This window comes from Typopeltis vanoorti, chromosome 9, assembly GCF_054136105.1.
Source record: "Typopeltis vanoorti isolate ZY-2024b chromosome 9, IOZ_Tvanoo_1.0, whole genome shotgun sequence".
NCBI classification, from domain to species: domain Eukaryota; kingdom Metazoa; phylum Arthropoda; class Arachnida; order Uropygi; family Thelyphonidae; genus Typopeltis; species Typopeltis vanoorti.
This window is the reverse complement of record NC_143557.1, coordinates 85,382,937-85,398,009: the sequence shown is the minus strand read 5'-3', so window position 1 is coordinate 85,398,009 and position 15,073 is coordinate 85,382,937. Positions and strand designations below refer to the sequence as shown.

General features: G+C 34.1%; 1 protein-coding gene across 7 annotated transcripts in view; it reads left to right on the top strand.

The window, feature by feature from the left end:
- Positions 1-6,008, top strand: part of LOC150103218 (solute carrier family 35 member H1) — a 261,818-nt gene extending 255,810 nt beyond the window's left edge. For 4 of the 7 annotated variants that reach the window (XM_090397758.1, XM_090397759.1, XM_090397760.1 and 1 more), the window contains one exon: positions 5,227-6,008. In XM_090397758.1, the coding sequence (XP_090253884.1) occupies positions 5,227-5,277 (51 nt within the window). In that variant the 3' untranslated portion in view covers positions 5,278-6,008. The remainder of the gene's footprint in view (positions 1-5,226) is intronic. The other 3 variants (XR_016548789.1, XR_016548790.1, XM_090397762.1) reach the window with 3 other exon arrangements.
- Positions 6,009-15,073: the final 9,065 nt, after the last annotated feature.

Here is a 15,073-nt window from a genome sequence, read left to right as displayed (position 1 = left end):
AATGTGATACACAGCTTGTAATCTATGTATCCCAAAATGCATAACTTTACATTTCTCCACATTAAACTGATATCCATTATCTTTTGCCCATGCTGAGAGCCTATTTAAATTAACTTGCATGCTTTCCACATTACCTTGATTAACTAATACTCTACCTCAAAAGATATATTTCGGTGATTACACCACATTTTTTTATTATTCAGTTATATAAAACACTGAAATAATAGTTCCCGACAAGTTTCGTAAATCGTAGGATTTACATCTTCTGGGGGTAAATAGTATAACTTAAAGTTTAAACAAGAGAATTAATAAATACAAATCATAACCGTCTGGCTATCCATAAAACTCAAATAACAGAATGTAGGTATATAACGTTATTGACGTTGAACAATAATGGACGATGTCATGTGTTCTTGTTCATACAGTCCGAGCTCAGATTGAGGTAGATTTTTTTTTAGAGCTGACCACACTTGATGGAGAATTAAACCTTGATTTTTATTGCATTGGGTTGGATTTTTTAGCATATTAGCAGCTTCTTTAAATTTTCTTATATAACTGTTGTTTTCTATGTATGACATCGTCGTTTTATGCCAGAGTACATCGTGTCCAGTGGAAGTGGTATGGAAAGCAAGACCCGTTTTTTGTTCTCTTTTGTATTGTACGTCTTTTTGGTGTTCAGCCATGCATATTTCTCCAGATCTTCCTGTCTGTCCTACGTAGCAAATCCTGCAAGAGCAATGGATTTTGTAGACTCCTGGTTTTTTAAGAGGATGATGAGGTGGTTTTGATGGATGTAGGAATCTTGAGATTTTGTCAATAGGAAGGAAGGCTACTTTTATGTTGTGTTTGTTAAAAGAGAACAAAAAATGGGTCTTGCTTTCCATACCACTTCCACTGGACATGATGTACTCTGGCATAAAATGACGAGGTCATACATAGAAAACAACAGTTATGTAAGAAAATTTAAAGGAGCTGCTAATATGCTAAAAAATCCAACCCAATGCAATAAAAATCAAGGTTTAATTCTCCATCAAGTGTGGTCAGCTCTAATAAAAAATCTACCTCAATCTGAGCTCGGACTGTATGAACAAGAACACGTGACATCGTCCAGTATTGTTCAATGTCAATAACGTTATATATCTCCATTCTGTTATTTGAGTTTTATGAATAGCCAGATGGTTATGATTTGTATTTATTAATTCTCTTGTTTAAACTTTAAGTTATACTATTTACCCCCTGAAGATGTAAATCCTACGAATTACGAAACTTGTCGGGAACTATTATTTCAGTGTGTTTTATATAACTGAATAATAAAAAAATGTGGTGTAATCACCGAAATATATCTTTTGAACCAATTAGCCACAGAAGTCTACGCCTGCTAATACTCTACCTGTTTTCACATAATCAGCAAACAACTGAATAATTCCTTTCAGGTTATTTCCTATATCATTTATTTACAAAATAAACAGCAATGATCCCAGCACCAAACCTTGCGGCACACCACTAGTCACCTGTTTTTATCTCTATTCTGCCTATCCATATACCACTTTTTGATACCTGTCCAGCAGCCACCCTCTTAACTACATAACCAGTGCCATATCCATCCCCATTTGTTCTAATTTGCATAATAGTTGCATGTGGTATTCTGCCAAATGCTTTTACAAGATTCAGTAGAATCATCGTATAGCCATTTCCTTTATCCAACTCTGTTACTCTATTATAAAAAGATAGTAAATTACTAAGGTATGACTGACCCTTCACAAAATCATATTGCCCATCATCAAGTATCATACTTTTATCTACCAATTCTTGAATTCTCTTTTTGGCCAAATTTTCCAGTATTTTTACCGCCACACCTGAGTACTGATTGGTCTATAATTTTCTATCGTTGAACCTCCCTTATGTAAGGGAATTATTTTGCCTGCTTTCCACTCCCTTGGAACTTTACTAGAGCTGAGACTTAAAGAGACTAGTCAGAGGCATTGCCAGTTCCCTTGCACATTCTCTCAAAACTTGAGTTGATATCTTATCTAATCCCACAGCTGTATTTACATTGAAATTCTGCAATATCCTGAGAATCCCCAATTCATCCACCCTTGGTCACTGAGTAACTTAAATATTTTATCTCATTCTGTCACCTCATGACCCTCATTACTCTTTAAGGTTAATCTTCCATAGTCATTCTTCCTCTTAATGGAAGAACTCTTTGGGATTTCCTTTGACCTGCTTGGCAAGATTCTTCTCATAATCTGATTTTGCCTTCCTTGCCATGCTGGTTATCTTTCTTGCCTAATCCTTGTACTGGTTGTTAGTTTGCTGACCAGCTTTCTTTTTATATACCCCCACAGCATTTTCTTCTTTTGTAACTCATCATTAATGATATTACTCATCCATCTAACTCCTACCTGATTAACGCTATTTACTTTAGGTAAACAGTTCAATATTGCTTCCTCTAGATGACCCATAACTATCTCCCATACGCTACTAACATTCTTATCCTACAGTGTTTTATGCCATGGCATAGATTTAAGCTTCTTCCTAAGCTTGTCATAATCACCTGCCTTGTAGTTCCACACATATCCCTTCTTGACAGAATATTCCTCATGTACAGTCTCCCAAGACAAGACCACATGGTCAGTTTCACCAATTGGAGGCAATGATAACCTTGGTTATGGATAGCTCTTATCCTGTGACCATGTCCAATACTCTCGCACCACTAATTCCCTCCATCACAGGCTGTCTCAAGTAATTATCTCTTAGTAGGTGTATAAATTCTATTCCCTTCAGCCATGTGATCTTTCTTCCTTCCAGTCTATATCTCCATAGTCAAAGTCCCTCGTGATAATCACTCGACCTGTACTCATTGTACTAATTTGCCGATGCCTATTTTCCAGGTCATCCATGGAATTCTCTGGCCTATAGCAGCAATCGATGTATATTTTGTCATACTGACTTTAATTTCACACCAGACTACTTCAAATGTGAACAGCCACTCTCCCGTCTATCTCCTATTCTTTTTGGCTGCAATTCAAACTAAATAGCTCATTCAATCGCACACTTGTTTAAAACAAAAACTACAATAAGTTATCTTAATGTTTTCAACTAAAATACAATGGAGTGATAAATCCACTCTACATACACAATATGCCACCTACTGCCAATCCTAGATCTAACACTGATATAATAAACACTATCACTGATAGTCCTGATTAAAAAAAAAAAGTTAAAGGAAAACAGAACAACTTGCCATAATGCTAAACACTCATAATTTGTATTGCTACAATTTGTTTAATCATACTTGCATTAGGAAATAAAAGCATTGTTCCACACAGCTAATGGCCAAATGAAGCACCTAGGAGCTTCAAACAACACTCTGATATAATAACAGTGAGTCATGCTGCCATGCAGTCAGCAGATTTTTTTAACTAAGTATTACTCTTCCAGGGTTAAGAATGTTATGGGGATTATTTCAAATTATATTAATAAAATGATTATTTATATATGAAATTATTTTGATATTTTCATTTTTAAGCATCCTCAGTACAAGCATACATGACAGCAAGATCAACAATGTTGATACGGGTTGTGTGATCCTAATTACAACTAGAGGCCTAGTAAGGTTTAGTTTTTTTTTTTTTTAAAAAAAAAGGGTAGTGTTAAATAATACTATATCTTAAAATTGGGATAAATGTAATTCATTCATCAGATATGTTGGAAGTGACATCATGCTCTTCAAGACTGTTCCATCTCACTCATGGTACTTGTTCTTCACAATGAAATCAAGTCCTTAATATAAGCAATTTCCTTATGAAAAGACTGTTTAAAGAATTTGAACTTTGCTTATCCTTGTTAGAGGAAATAGTACAATTAACACCCCTCATCAGTGTTTTTTGTTCATGTGTGTACTTATCCTTTGCTAGTTCCAGTTGGTTTTGTTTTACTCTACTATAGCATTCGTGATGCTACATCTGCATTATTGATACTTCTATTATTTATGCTTGCTATTGCTCTATTATTTAATTGTACCAACAATGTTCATGAAACAGTGAGTTAAAATTTCATTAATAAATAATAATTTCTTATATGTCATTCACTGTTGCAGTATAATTTGGTAAATGTTATCTTGCATTTTTAGTGAAAAAAAAGTTCGTTGTTTAGTTTACTGTTGAAATTTAAAAAAAAAAATTATTTCAGCAATGAACTACATTCAACTCAACTGTTGGCAAATGTTTTTACCTGCTGTTAGTTCATTTTTCAAGAGAAATGGGAACAGAATATAATATTTACTATTCAGTGAGATAGTATTGAAGTGTAGTATTCAATTTTTTTAATATGACACAGATAGTTTCAGGACAGAAAGGATATGCAACCATAGTGCTCATATAATTGGATCCTACATGTCACTTTTCTGATGAATATGCCATATCTTAATGAGTTTAATTTGAAAATTTAAAGTGAACTTGTGTTTATATAAGCTTAACTGCTGGTTATAACTCATTTTGTAGATTTAATGAAAATGAAGCATGGAGGAATTAGTGGTAGAAAGAAAGAAATTTACTTATTAGTACAAGTCATTCAAATTGCTCTCCATCTGATAGGGCTGTTGGTTAAGGAGCAGTTTGAATCCTACCATTAGCATGAATGTTTGTGAATATCTTTAAGTGACAGATATATTTTCATGAATTTCATCACCTGGTGTGAGACCACTATCCTTTCTTGAGTAAGTAATGTGTTGAGGGGAGGGAACTATAGATTAAGGACTGGAAATGAGAGAGAGGGGAGAAATCCTATTATTTGCATGTAACCACAACAGGTGGTAGGATTTTTTCTCCCAGAATCTTAGATGTTTCATCTTTCAAATCAGGCCAACTGGTTAGAGGAGAATTTACAGACAATAATACAATCACTTCATTGCCTTTGCTGCTTAGACATAATCTTAAAAAATGTTCAGTAAATTAAAACTCCTTATAGCCATTCACAAATGTTATGTATTAGTTAAGGAAGCTGAATCTCACGAATATTAACTTGCTTATATTTTTATAAATTTACAAAATCTGAATAAGAATTTAAATATATTTTCATGAATTGGACATTTAGAAATTATTATAATGTAGATCTCGGGTGGTGTAGTAGTCAGACTATTCATATATTTCCTTTCCAGGTTTCTTAATATTTTTATTTTATTTTTTATTTTTTTGTTTCCAAATACAATTTCCTGAATTTCAGTGGAAGAAGCGGAAGAGGACCAAGAGCGAGAAAGCTGGGAACGGTTGCTGAATAATGATGAAACAGACAGTGATGAGGATGAAGTTCTTTTTGATTCCAATGAGTTAAGTAGACTGTGAAATAATCGTGTGTGTGTGTGCTGCTAAATACATTTCATAAAAATATGAACTGGTGACATGAATAAAGGTACATAATCAATTTTTCTTACCGGAAGAGTATAAGCATCCAAGCCAGTGACTTTGGTTAACTATCACTAGAACTTGTGCTAATTAGGGTAAAGCTCATAGTGTGATGTTATTGGTATGACTGTTTACTTGATTCCAAAAGAAGGTAGTATGTGGCTCAAAACTTTTATATCTACTGGCATCCATGTGAATATTTTATAGGAATATAAATATATGTACATAATTATTTAAATAATTCCATATGTGATATGTATTCTGAAAAAAATTGCAGGGATTATCTCTTCTCTGTGGATATCCTTTATAAATGGAGCAAAACATTCTTTCCTTTTACAAAATTATTTTAATTTTTGGCCAGTTTTTGTACCATCAAATAACATTCCATTTGAAGGATTTTGCTTTAATGAAGAGTGTTTTTTTTTACCTTCATATCAAATTTCAATACAATACAGTATGCTACCCATGAAAACAAAATGTGAAATGAATTATTTTTCACTCTTTCATCATAATTGGTCTGTTTTATGAATTATGTATATTTGTGGAGTGTATTTTTGAATGCTATTTGATAATAAAATGTGCTCCTCCTAATGTACATCTTAATATATATCACTGTCTTCACAAAGTCTTACAACAATAAAGAATTTTTCAAAACAGTTGTAACAACTATTTTGAAAAATTGTGATAGCCTGCATGTAATAGTCATCTATAACACACCTGCAGCAATAATCAGAAACATTATTCAGTACTAAGAAATGTGTATAGTGAAAAACTGTGGGCAGTGATTTTAATTGCAAACTTGAGATCTTAATTGAGTGTTGCAAACATAATCTCATACTTGTATTATTGCCTCTGATTTGAAGGTCAGAATATCAACTGTGTTACAAAGTTTAACTAGTAACTATTTCATTATACCTTTTTAATTGTTTTATTTATTTTTTAATGCCAACCCAAACAGAGGTTGAAGAACCTATGTCACATTCATGCTGTGGACAGTAGTTAGGGAAAAGGAACCTATTGATATTTTTATTTGGTTTTATTTGTTTGAGAATACTTTTAGAATGCTTTTTCATAAAATAGATAAAACGAAAGAGGGAAAAGTTGGATGGATTTATAGTTTAAACAATAAAAGGATGTAGGGTAGCTCCCACTCATGTTTTTAACAGGCTCAATGGGAAGTAAAAGGCTGAGCATCATTTCAGTGGCACAGCCCATCTATCTATAGAAATGATGAACAAAAAATAGACCACATGACATAACAGTTGAGGAGTGAGTCACTGAAAAGGGAATCAGTCATTATCCAAATTGCTCTCTTCTAGTTGGCATCGATAGTTTTTGATTTGAAACGTCTTTACATCCTTAGGAGTAAATGTGGAAGTTGAATGTCACAAAATTTCTGATGGAAGTAAGTAAATCACTGCTCAGAAATAACTACTGTGACAGTGCATGCAGTACTAGTACAAATCTCGTAAATGGGCTTCTCTCTGATAATTGAGAATTCCAGAAAATCTCATGACCTGCATAAGTCATGTGACTGATGCCACATCCACTGACTTCGGCCATATGACATCACACTAAGTAGATGGCATAGCAAACCATTATGCACATCAGAAAACAGAAAATTTCAATTGGTAAAAAGTCTAAGAAAAACTCAAACCATCACAATACATAACAAAATACAAAAAAGAAAACATCCAAGAAAAATGAATGCAATATACAAGGGGGGGGGGGGGGACTGGAAAATTCTGATAAACACCTAGAACCAAAATGCTTTTTCATATTTTTTTTTTTTTTTTTCATATAAAAATGTTTTTCCTGAAAATTATTTTAAGATATAAGAAGACATAAAAATTAATTTTTGTTCTAGGTGTGTATCAGAACCTTCCAGACTCTCCTTATATAAGTTATATAATACAAAAAAAAAAAAGACAAAAAAATGTTTTACACATAACAGTTATAGCACAATTACTACAAAATATCGTGACAAAATGAAAAGCAAAAATACAAATTGTCTTTTTTCTCAATTAATAGTTCAGACACACTGGACCATAAAGAGAGGGAACTTACTCTGTGCTGTAATATATTAGATAATCAAGAGGGGGGGGGGGGGATATTCCAGTGAGTTAACTATGTAATTGTTGTATGAGGACAGAAATAAAAGATTAGAATGAGAAAAAGCACACTGCATTATAGCAGTCTGTTCTGTGCACGCTGCCCAAGCCATGAAGAGAGAGAATTTCTTATTTCTAGTTACACTGGTGGCAATGTTTACCAACCCAGGTAAACATTGCCACCATTCAGGGAAATCATGAAGGAAATATAAAGAGAAAAATATGCATGTGCCACCTTGTATAATTGATGTTTTATGTGAAACATCTTTATGTACACTCTCCTAATTTTCAACAAAGTGTAAACTTATGGCATGTATGTGTTACAAAATCAGATGATGGAAGTAACTATGTTATCACTCACTACTGCCCAGTTGGTTGCAACAGCTTATATTAGTCTGCCTGGTACTGCTTCAGTATAGAGCAACTATCTGGTGTCACCTCATTTTGTGAAAACTGAATCATATCACTTGGAGTTTTAAAAAATTCCAAGTGTAGTGATTTTCTTTTGTGAATTTCATAAGAAAAATGTAAAGTTTTGAAATTGTGAAAAAAAAAATAAAACCATTTTAGAGTGTCAACACAAAAATTGGTGCTGAAAAGCAAAAACATTAGAAGGTTTGGTTAAACGCTTCTAAACTGAAGAATATTTGGAAAGAGAATTGACTGAATTGCATTTTGTGGCTAAAAAAAAAAAAAAAAAAGCTGATCGGCTTTGCCCCAAACAGCATAAGACTGTTCCGTTGCAATCATCCTGCAAATTGTTATAATAACTCAAATGCTCATTATAACTGTTTGTCTTTACCAGAAGACAAAGTTGACTTCAGTTACTCAAGACATATTCATCAGATGCAAAAATGCAGAGCAAGAAGCCCACATAAGACAGAAGCTACAAATATCTGTTTTAGACACTAGCTATCTACCCTGTCAACTTCCCTTAGTTGTTGGCAAAATCACATCACAAATATAGATATTTCTGATGGATTAGTGAATGGAGCTTTGTATCAAATGGCATCATTGAATTTGAAGAATGCACCTCTAACGTTAAGTGACTTTGGATCCAAATTTTCAGATGCTCTGTGAGTGGACTCCCTAGCCAAGAAATGAGGTTCCCAGTAAGCCTCATTGCATAACATCAGTGATTCCCTTATTCCAATTGGACACTGCACAGTGTGTTATGAATATCAGTAAAATAATGTCAGCTAAATGGAATCACTTTCCCCCTAATGCAAGCTTGCATCATAACCATTTAGAAATCTCAAGGAGGAACTTTTGACTTGTTTGTGTACGAATATGAAAAGAACTGCAAGCAGTCATTAGTTTTATTCACCTTATCCAAAGTAACTGATATAAAAGGATTTTGAAAGGTTACTGATTAATCCATCGAAAGCTATACAGACTCTTTACTTGAGTTTGTCATTATTCTAGCTCATTCCAGAATCTCATGGTTGCAGTCACTCAGCATTACCTTGCCAGATATCAGTTCTTTAGAGAACATTACGAGTGTGCCAGCATGCCTAACTTTGACTGTTATGTAAATGAAGTGAGACTGTCAAAGAGCCAGTAGAGTTGCAGTATATCAAAACAAGAACAATAAAAAAAAAATATTATTCTCCATCTGGATATTATTTACCAACAAATGACAGGAACATCTGCAGGTATCATGTTGGTGGGAGATATTTGCACTACTGAATGTCTTTTGCCTAAAGGATAAACTATTCTTGACACAGTTATAAAAATTTCTCCAAACCAGTCAATTTAATACATTATAGATTTCATTCACTTTAGTCTTCTGCCTTATAACACTGACAGTGCTGCACTGTCAAAGAAAAATTATCAAATACCAATGATTCTGAATTGTGACTTCAACATTGGTTTCTCTGATCCAAATTTGCAGACCTTGTCGAGTTTCCAAAAAAAAAAAAAAGAAATTTAGGCTCACTATCAACACTAATCCTGCTATATCTATGTCAATGAAAAGAAACGGTACCTCTATAAATGCAGTTTTACAGTAGAGATTATATAATTTGCAATCACAGGTCTGTCTCATGTTTTAATTACCACTAATCAGTTTTATCTTGGATTCCTGAAATTGAAAACTAATAAATTACATTTAGAAAAAATTATTTCTTTATTTCACAAAATTCTACAGAGATGTTTCACATAGAACACATAGAACATCATATTTACAAGGGCTCGGCACACACACGTTCTTAGTGTGTGTGTGTGTGTGTGTGTGTGTGTTTGGGGGGGGGGGGTCTTGGATGTACCACCCCATACATGAGAAAGGATGGGCAGTTTGAGATTTCCACAGTGTTCAGTTTTTGAGAGCTGAGGAAGCCAGTGATATGTGTTCTAGAAAGTTAAAGGTACGGTTCTCAAGAAGAGAAAGTGAGATAGAAATCTGATCTTGTCTGATAATCTGGGTATTATCTAAAAGAATATTAGGTGGTCTTCAATGAAGAATGGTTTGAAGAGATTTGTACTGAAGATACTGTTTATAGGAAATCTTAAAACATGCGATATAACTGCACTGCAAGATGTGTCAAAGAGTTAATCTAAGGTGCTACAGACACTTTAAACTGAATGAAAGGTAATGTTAGAAAATATTAAGTTTGAAGACTGAAATATAAAATATGATAATTTGGAATCTTGACAGATAACATTAATGTTGAGGAAAACTGACATTAGAAGAACTCTGTACAGTATATTTATAGGAGAAAGAGGATGGGGATATGAAATTCAGACAGAAAGAAAACTGTTTATCTATTTCAACAGTTTTTCTTTCTGATCAACATAGGTCACTAACCAGATTTATTTAGCTAATAAATTAATATTAGTACTCATTATTAATATTAGTACTACATTAATACTCTGCCAATATTTTGTCTAGATCACCAAGGCATCTTCATGAGTGCAAAGAAATACAACTAACTATGTGCACATAGGCACACTAGCAAGAAGGCAAATACAGAGATCTTAATTGGTGCCCTCTATGGGTATAGTGATGGAAACTTGAAGATCTCAAAATAATGGTCTGTTCAGATTTAGTGAGTGTTTTAATGCTGTGGCAAATTCTCAAAATAATCCCTCCAATTTATATCTGGTCCTGTATTTTGAAAGGCTTTGTTCCATTGGATCCAGTGATTTGTATCTGTAGCATAGTCTACTACTCCAGAGTACTTAACACTACAGCCATTCTGGAGTAGTAGCAGCTAGATCGTGAATATGACTTACTGGAATCAATGGAACAAAACCTCCCTTATATACAAGAGCAGATATAAATCGGATTATTTATAGAATCTGCTTCACTTTACCATAAAATATGGAAAACTGTTATTTTGAGACCTTCAGCAAAAGTTTCCATATTGCTCCCATAGAGGGCACCAGTTAGGACTGCAGAATCCTGCCTTTCATTTTCTGTGTTTGCCTGCATGTACATTCTGTTTCTTTGTGCCCACAAAAATGCCTTGATGACAGCAGTTTACATTACAGTGTTCAAACCGGTATTAACATATGAATTTTGAGAAAGAAAAGATATGGGAGTGAACATGTGGCATCAGTGGCAGATTCATATTAAAATCAAGGATTTTTGGAAGGACCACATTCTTAGCATTCATGAATCTGTGAACAGAGCTATTGTAAGTGGTACAGACACTTAAACAGAATGAGAGGTAATGTTAGCAAATAAATGTTCTTATACCAGAATGGCAGGAAAAATATCCAGAGGAAGGCCAAGAGGTAGGTGGATATATACAATAAGAAGTGCCTTTGAAGATTGAAATATAAGAACTGATAATTGGAATCTTGATAGATAACAGATTAATGTTGAAGAAAATTGTCTATAGGAAGTATGTACTACACTTTGGTCTTAACTAAAATTTTCACATCATTGCTATCATAATATCCTGTATGCCCCCCCTTTTAAAGTACACATCAGGAATTAGATGATATGGAATTTTCAGTTAATAAGAGGTATATGTGGAACTACAAGGCAGGTAATTATGACATGCTTAGGAAGCACCTTGAAGTAGCAATGGCATAAAAATTTGCCAGGAAGGGATGTTCACAATGCATAGGGAATAGTCGGAGTATCTGGAGTAAGCAATATCAGATAGTATACCCAACATTGAGTAGGAGTTAGATGAATGAGTGGCATCATTAACTGTGAGCTGCCAAAACAGAAAATATTGTAGAGGATAGAGAAAGGGGATCAGCAAACATGAATAGTACAAGGTCAGGCAAGAAAGGTGATCAGCGTGGTGAGGAAAATAAAATCAGATCGAATTATTCCAAAGACATCCATATATAACGAAGCCATGTTAATGATTTTGGATTAATCATTAATTTTTTTTTCTTCTAGTTGTTTTAAATAGAGGTTAACAAGGATGGAAGATATTGGAGAGCTTGTTCCAATACCTTCAATTTGTCGACAAAGCTTTTCATTTAAGCTAAAATATCCAGAATTCATGACAAACTTGAAGAGGTCTAGAATATCCAATGGAAGCTTAGATGATAAAAATTTTAGGCATCAGCTAGAGGAACATTTGCAAAAAGTATTATCTGTTCCTTGTCTAATATACTTCAAAAAGAAATTTTTACAAAGAAACTGGTATTCTCAGTGGTTACAATCCGAAAACAGTAGAGAAGATGATCAATAATTACTTTTCTCGACCCTTTATTAGAAGAGCAGACTCGCACAGAATCGCAATCCTATACATTAAAGGCATTTCAGAGAGTAGTCCTTACACCTTAAATATTTCCACAACTTTCAAGCCTATAAATTCAGTTAGCTCTATGATGCTATCTCCAAAAGAAAAAATTCCATCTCTAATGCTACTTGGAGTCTGTTCAGTCCCATGCAATTGCAAATTATTTTACTTTGGACTGACAGGCCAATCCTACATTTCTTCCAAGAAATGGAAAAAATCAACTAGCAGAACATGGGATTACTAGTACTAGCCACGGGATCCTTTAGAATGACGCCAAATGTGCGGCCGATATGTTACTATGTAACATATCGGCCACCAAAATAAAAACTTTGCAGAAATCACTTGTTTCTGTATAGACATTCAGCTGCCAATACCAATTCTCTTCAATTCCCTGTGCATCGTTCTGTGAGCAGCTTTCATTAAATGCTTCAGTCAGTTTCTGCATACATCAAGTTCTGTTTGTTTGTACAAGCCTCAGATGATGGCAATCTCATTCCTGATAGACTGTCTTAGGACCACAGTTACACCTCTGAAACAAGAAGTGGGTTATTTTTCCACTGATTAAACACCCAGGATATTTCACCTCTTGAGAAACAAGTCAGTTCTGCTGTTTTTGAAATGATAGCTCTGGCCAGATGGGCACCCACAATACGCACCATCTAACTCCAAAAGATCATTTGTTTTTCCCATTATGATCAATGCTATTGACAATTACTGGTCAGCACCATTCTTAAATAGTTGTCTAGAATATGTGGTGATGAATGTGATAAGTCTCTTTAAAGAACGGTCCAAAGTACTTCAGGTATCATCCAAATGTCAACGATAGACTCTCCATGCCAAAAGTCTCGGAAATGATTAAGAATTATTTCTTCTTCTTCTTTTTCGTCTAAGATGGGTTGAGTCTTCTCTTGAGCAGGATCTTCCAGTCTTCTCTATTCCTTGCTGTCAGAAAAAGTTCCTTATATGTTCTGCATCCTGAGATGTTCTTTATTGATTTCAGCCAGGTAATTCTTGGTCTGCCAGGTCTTCTCTTTTCGGTTGGAAAAGTATTGATTAGGACGTTAGGAAGTCTGTCTGCGCCCATGCGTACAGTGTGGCCAAACCATCTCAGTTGTTTTCTAATTTTTTCTATTGTCTTTTTATACAATAATTCTTGTCTGACTGTGCTGTTTGTTTTCTTTTCTATCCAACTTGTTCTATTTATTTTTCTTAAGCATTTCATTTCAAGTGCCAGAGTTCCCCCCCCCCCCTCTTTTCTTAATTGTCCACGCTTCTGCTCCATAGATGACTGTTGGTATAATTATTGCTTCATATAATTTGATTTTGGCTTGCTTAGATATCTTATTTGTTTTCCATATTTTCTGTAATATTCCCATGGTGGTCCATCCTATTGCTATTCTGTGTTTGATTGTTTCATGTTCATCTATTGTTTCTCTTAGTTTTGATCCAAGATATATGAAGTTGCCTACTTGTTCTATTTGTACTCCATTTAGGGTGGCTGAGATGGTAGTTCTGTTCCTCCCTATTTTCATCACTTTTGTCTTTTTTTATATTTATTGTCATGTCATATGTTTTACAGGTTTCATTTAGCTTGTTTATCAACCTTGTAGTTAATTTGGAGTTCTTGCAATAAGGATGAGATCATCTGCATATTTGATATTATTTATGTTTGAACCATTGACATAGATTCCAGGCTCATTGTCTATTGCCTTCTTTACAACTTTGTCTAGATGTATGTTGAATAGGCATGGGGATTATGGGCATCCTTGCATTACTCTTTTTTGGATCTCTATGGGTTCTGGTGTGTGTCCTTTTTAATTATTTCATTTGTCTTAGAGTAATATTTTATCAGAAACTGTGTTATATATTTATCTATTGATTTTTCTAGTAGAACTTTAAGAAGGATTTCTCTATTGATATTATTGAAAGCTTGTTTAAAGTCCACTAAACAACAATATAGTTCTTTATGGTTTTCCCAGCTGAACTCTGCTAGTTTGTGCAATGTGAAAATCTGGTCTGTTGTTGAAAAGTTTCCTTGGAAACCAGCTTGTTTTATGCCTATCAGTTCTTCATAAGTGTTTTTTTAATCTATTTTGTATAATTCTTACAAATATTTTATAGGTGTGGGAGAGTAAATTGACTGGTCTGTAATTTCTGCAGTCTCTTTTGTCTCCTTTCTTGTATATTGGGATGATCTTTCCAGTTCTCCAGTCATCTGGGATCTCTCCTGTTTGTAGTATTTTATTGAATAGGGTTGTTAATTATTCTATTGATATGCTGCCTCCATATGACCACAGTTCAGTAGGGATAGTATCAATGCCTGATGCTTTATTGTTTTTCATCTGTTTTATTGCGCATCTAACTTCTTGTAAAATTTTGAGGCGGTTGTTATTTTCTTGTATTGTTGGCATTGTAGTTTTGTTTCCTTGGTGAAAGATGGTCAAGAATTGTTTACATTTCATTTTTTTAATCACATGAACACACACTTCGATTGATGATCAACAATACATGAATTGAGATCTGTAATTATCTTAATTAAATATTTCTCAACTGTGTGTTGCTTTTACAGAACTAATAAATGCCGATGACAGAGGTATATGAAATAGTTGAGCTGCCAAGTGACCATTTGTGATATTGCTGTGGCAGAGACTAATGTGAGAACAGAGGTTGATGAGTTGGCAATACTTAGGATATTGCAGAAGTTCCAAATACAGCTATGGGATCATTTTTCTGAGTTTTTTCCTGAGGGACCATGAGATCTCTTCACTGGATTCTGCTGCTTAAAATTAATGATTGCCAGCTCTCTCTGAATGGCCAAGACGATCATTAATTACTGATGGAGACTGAA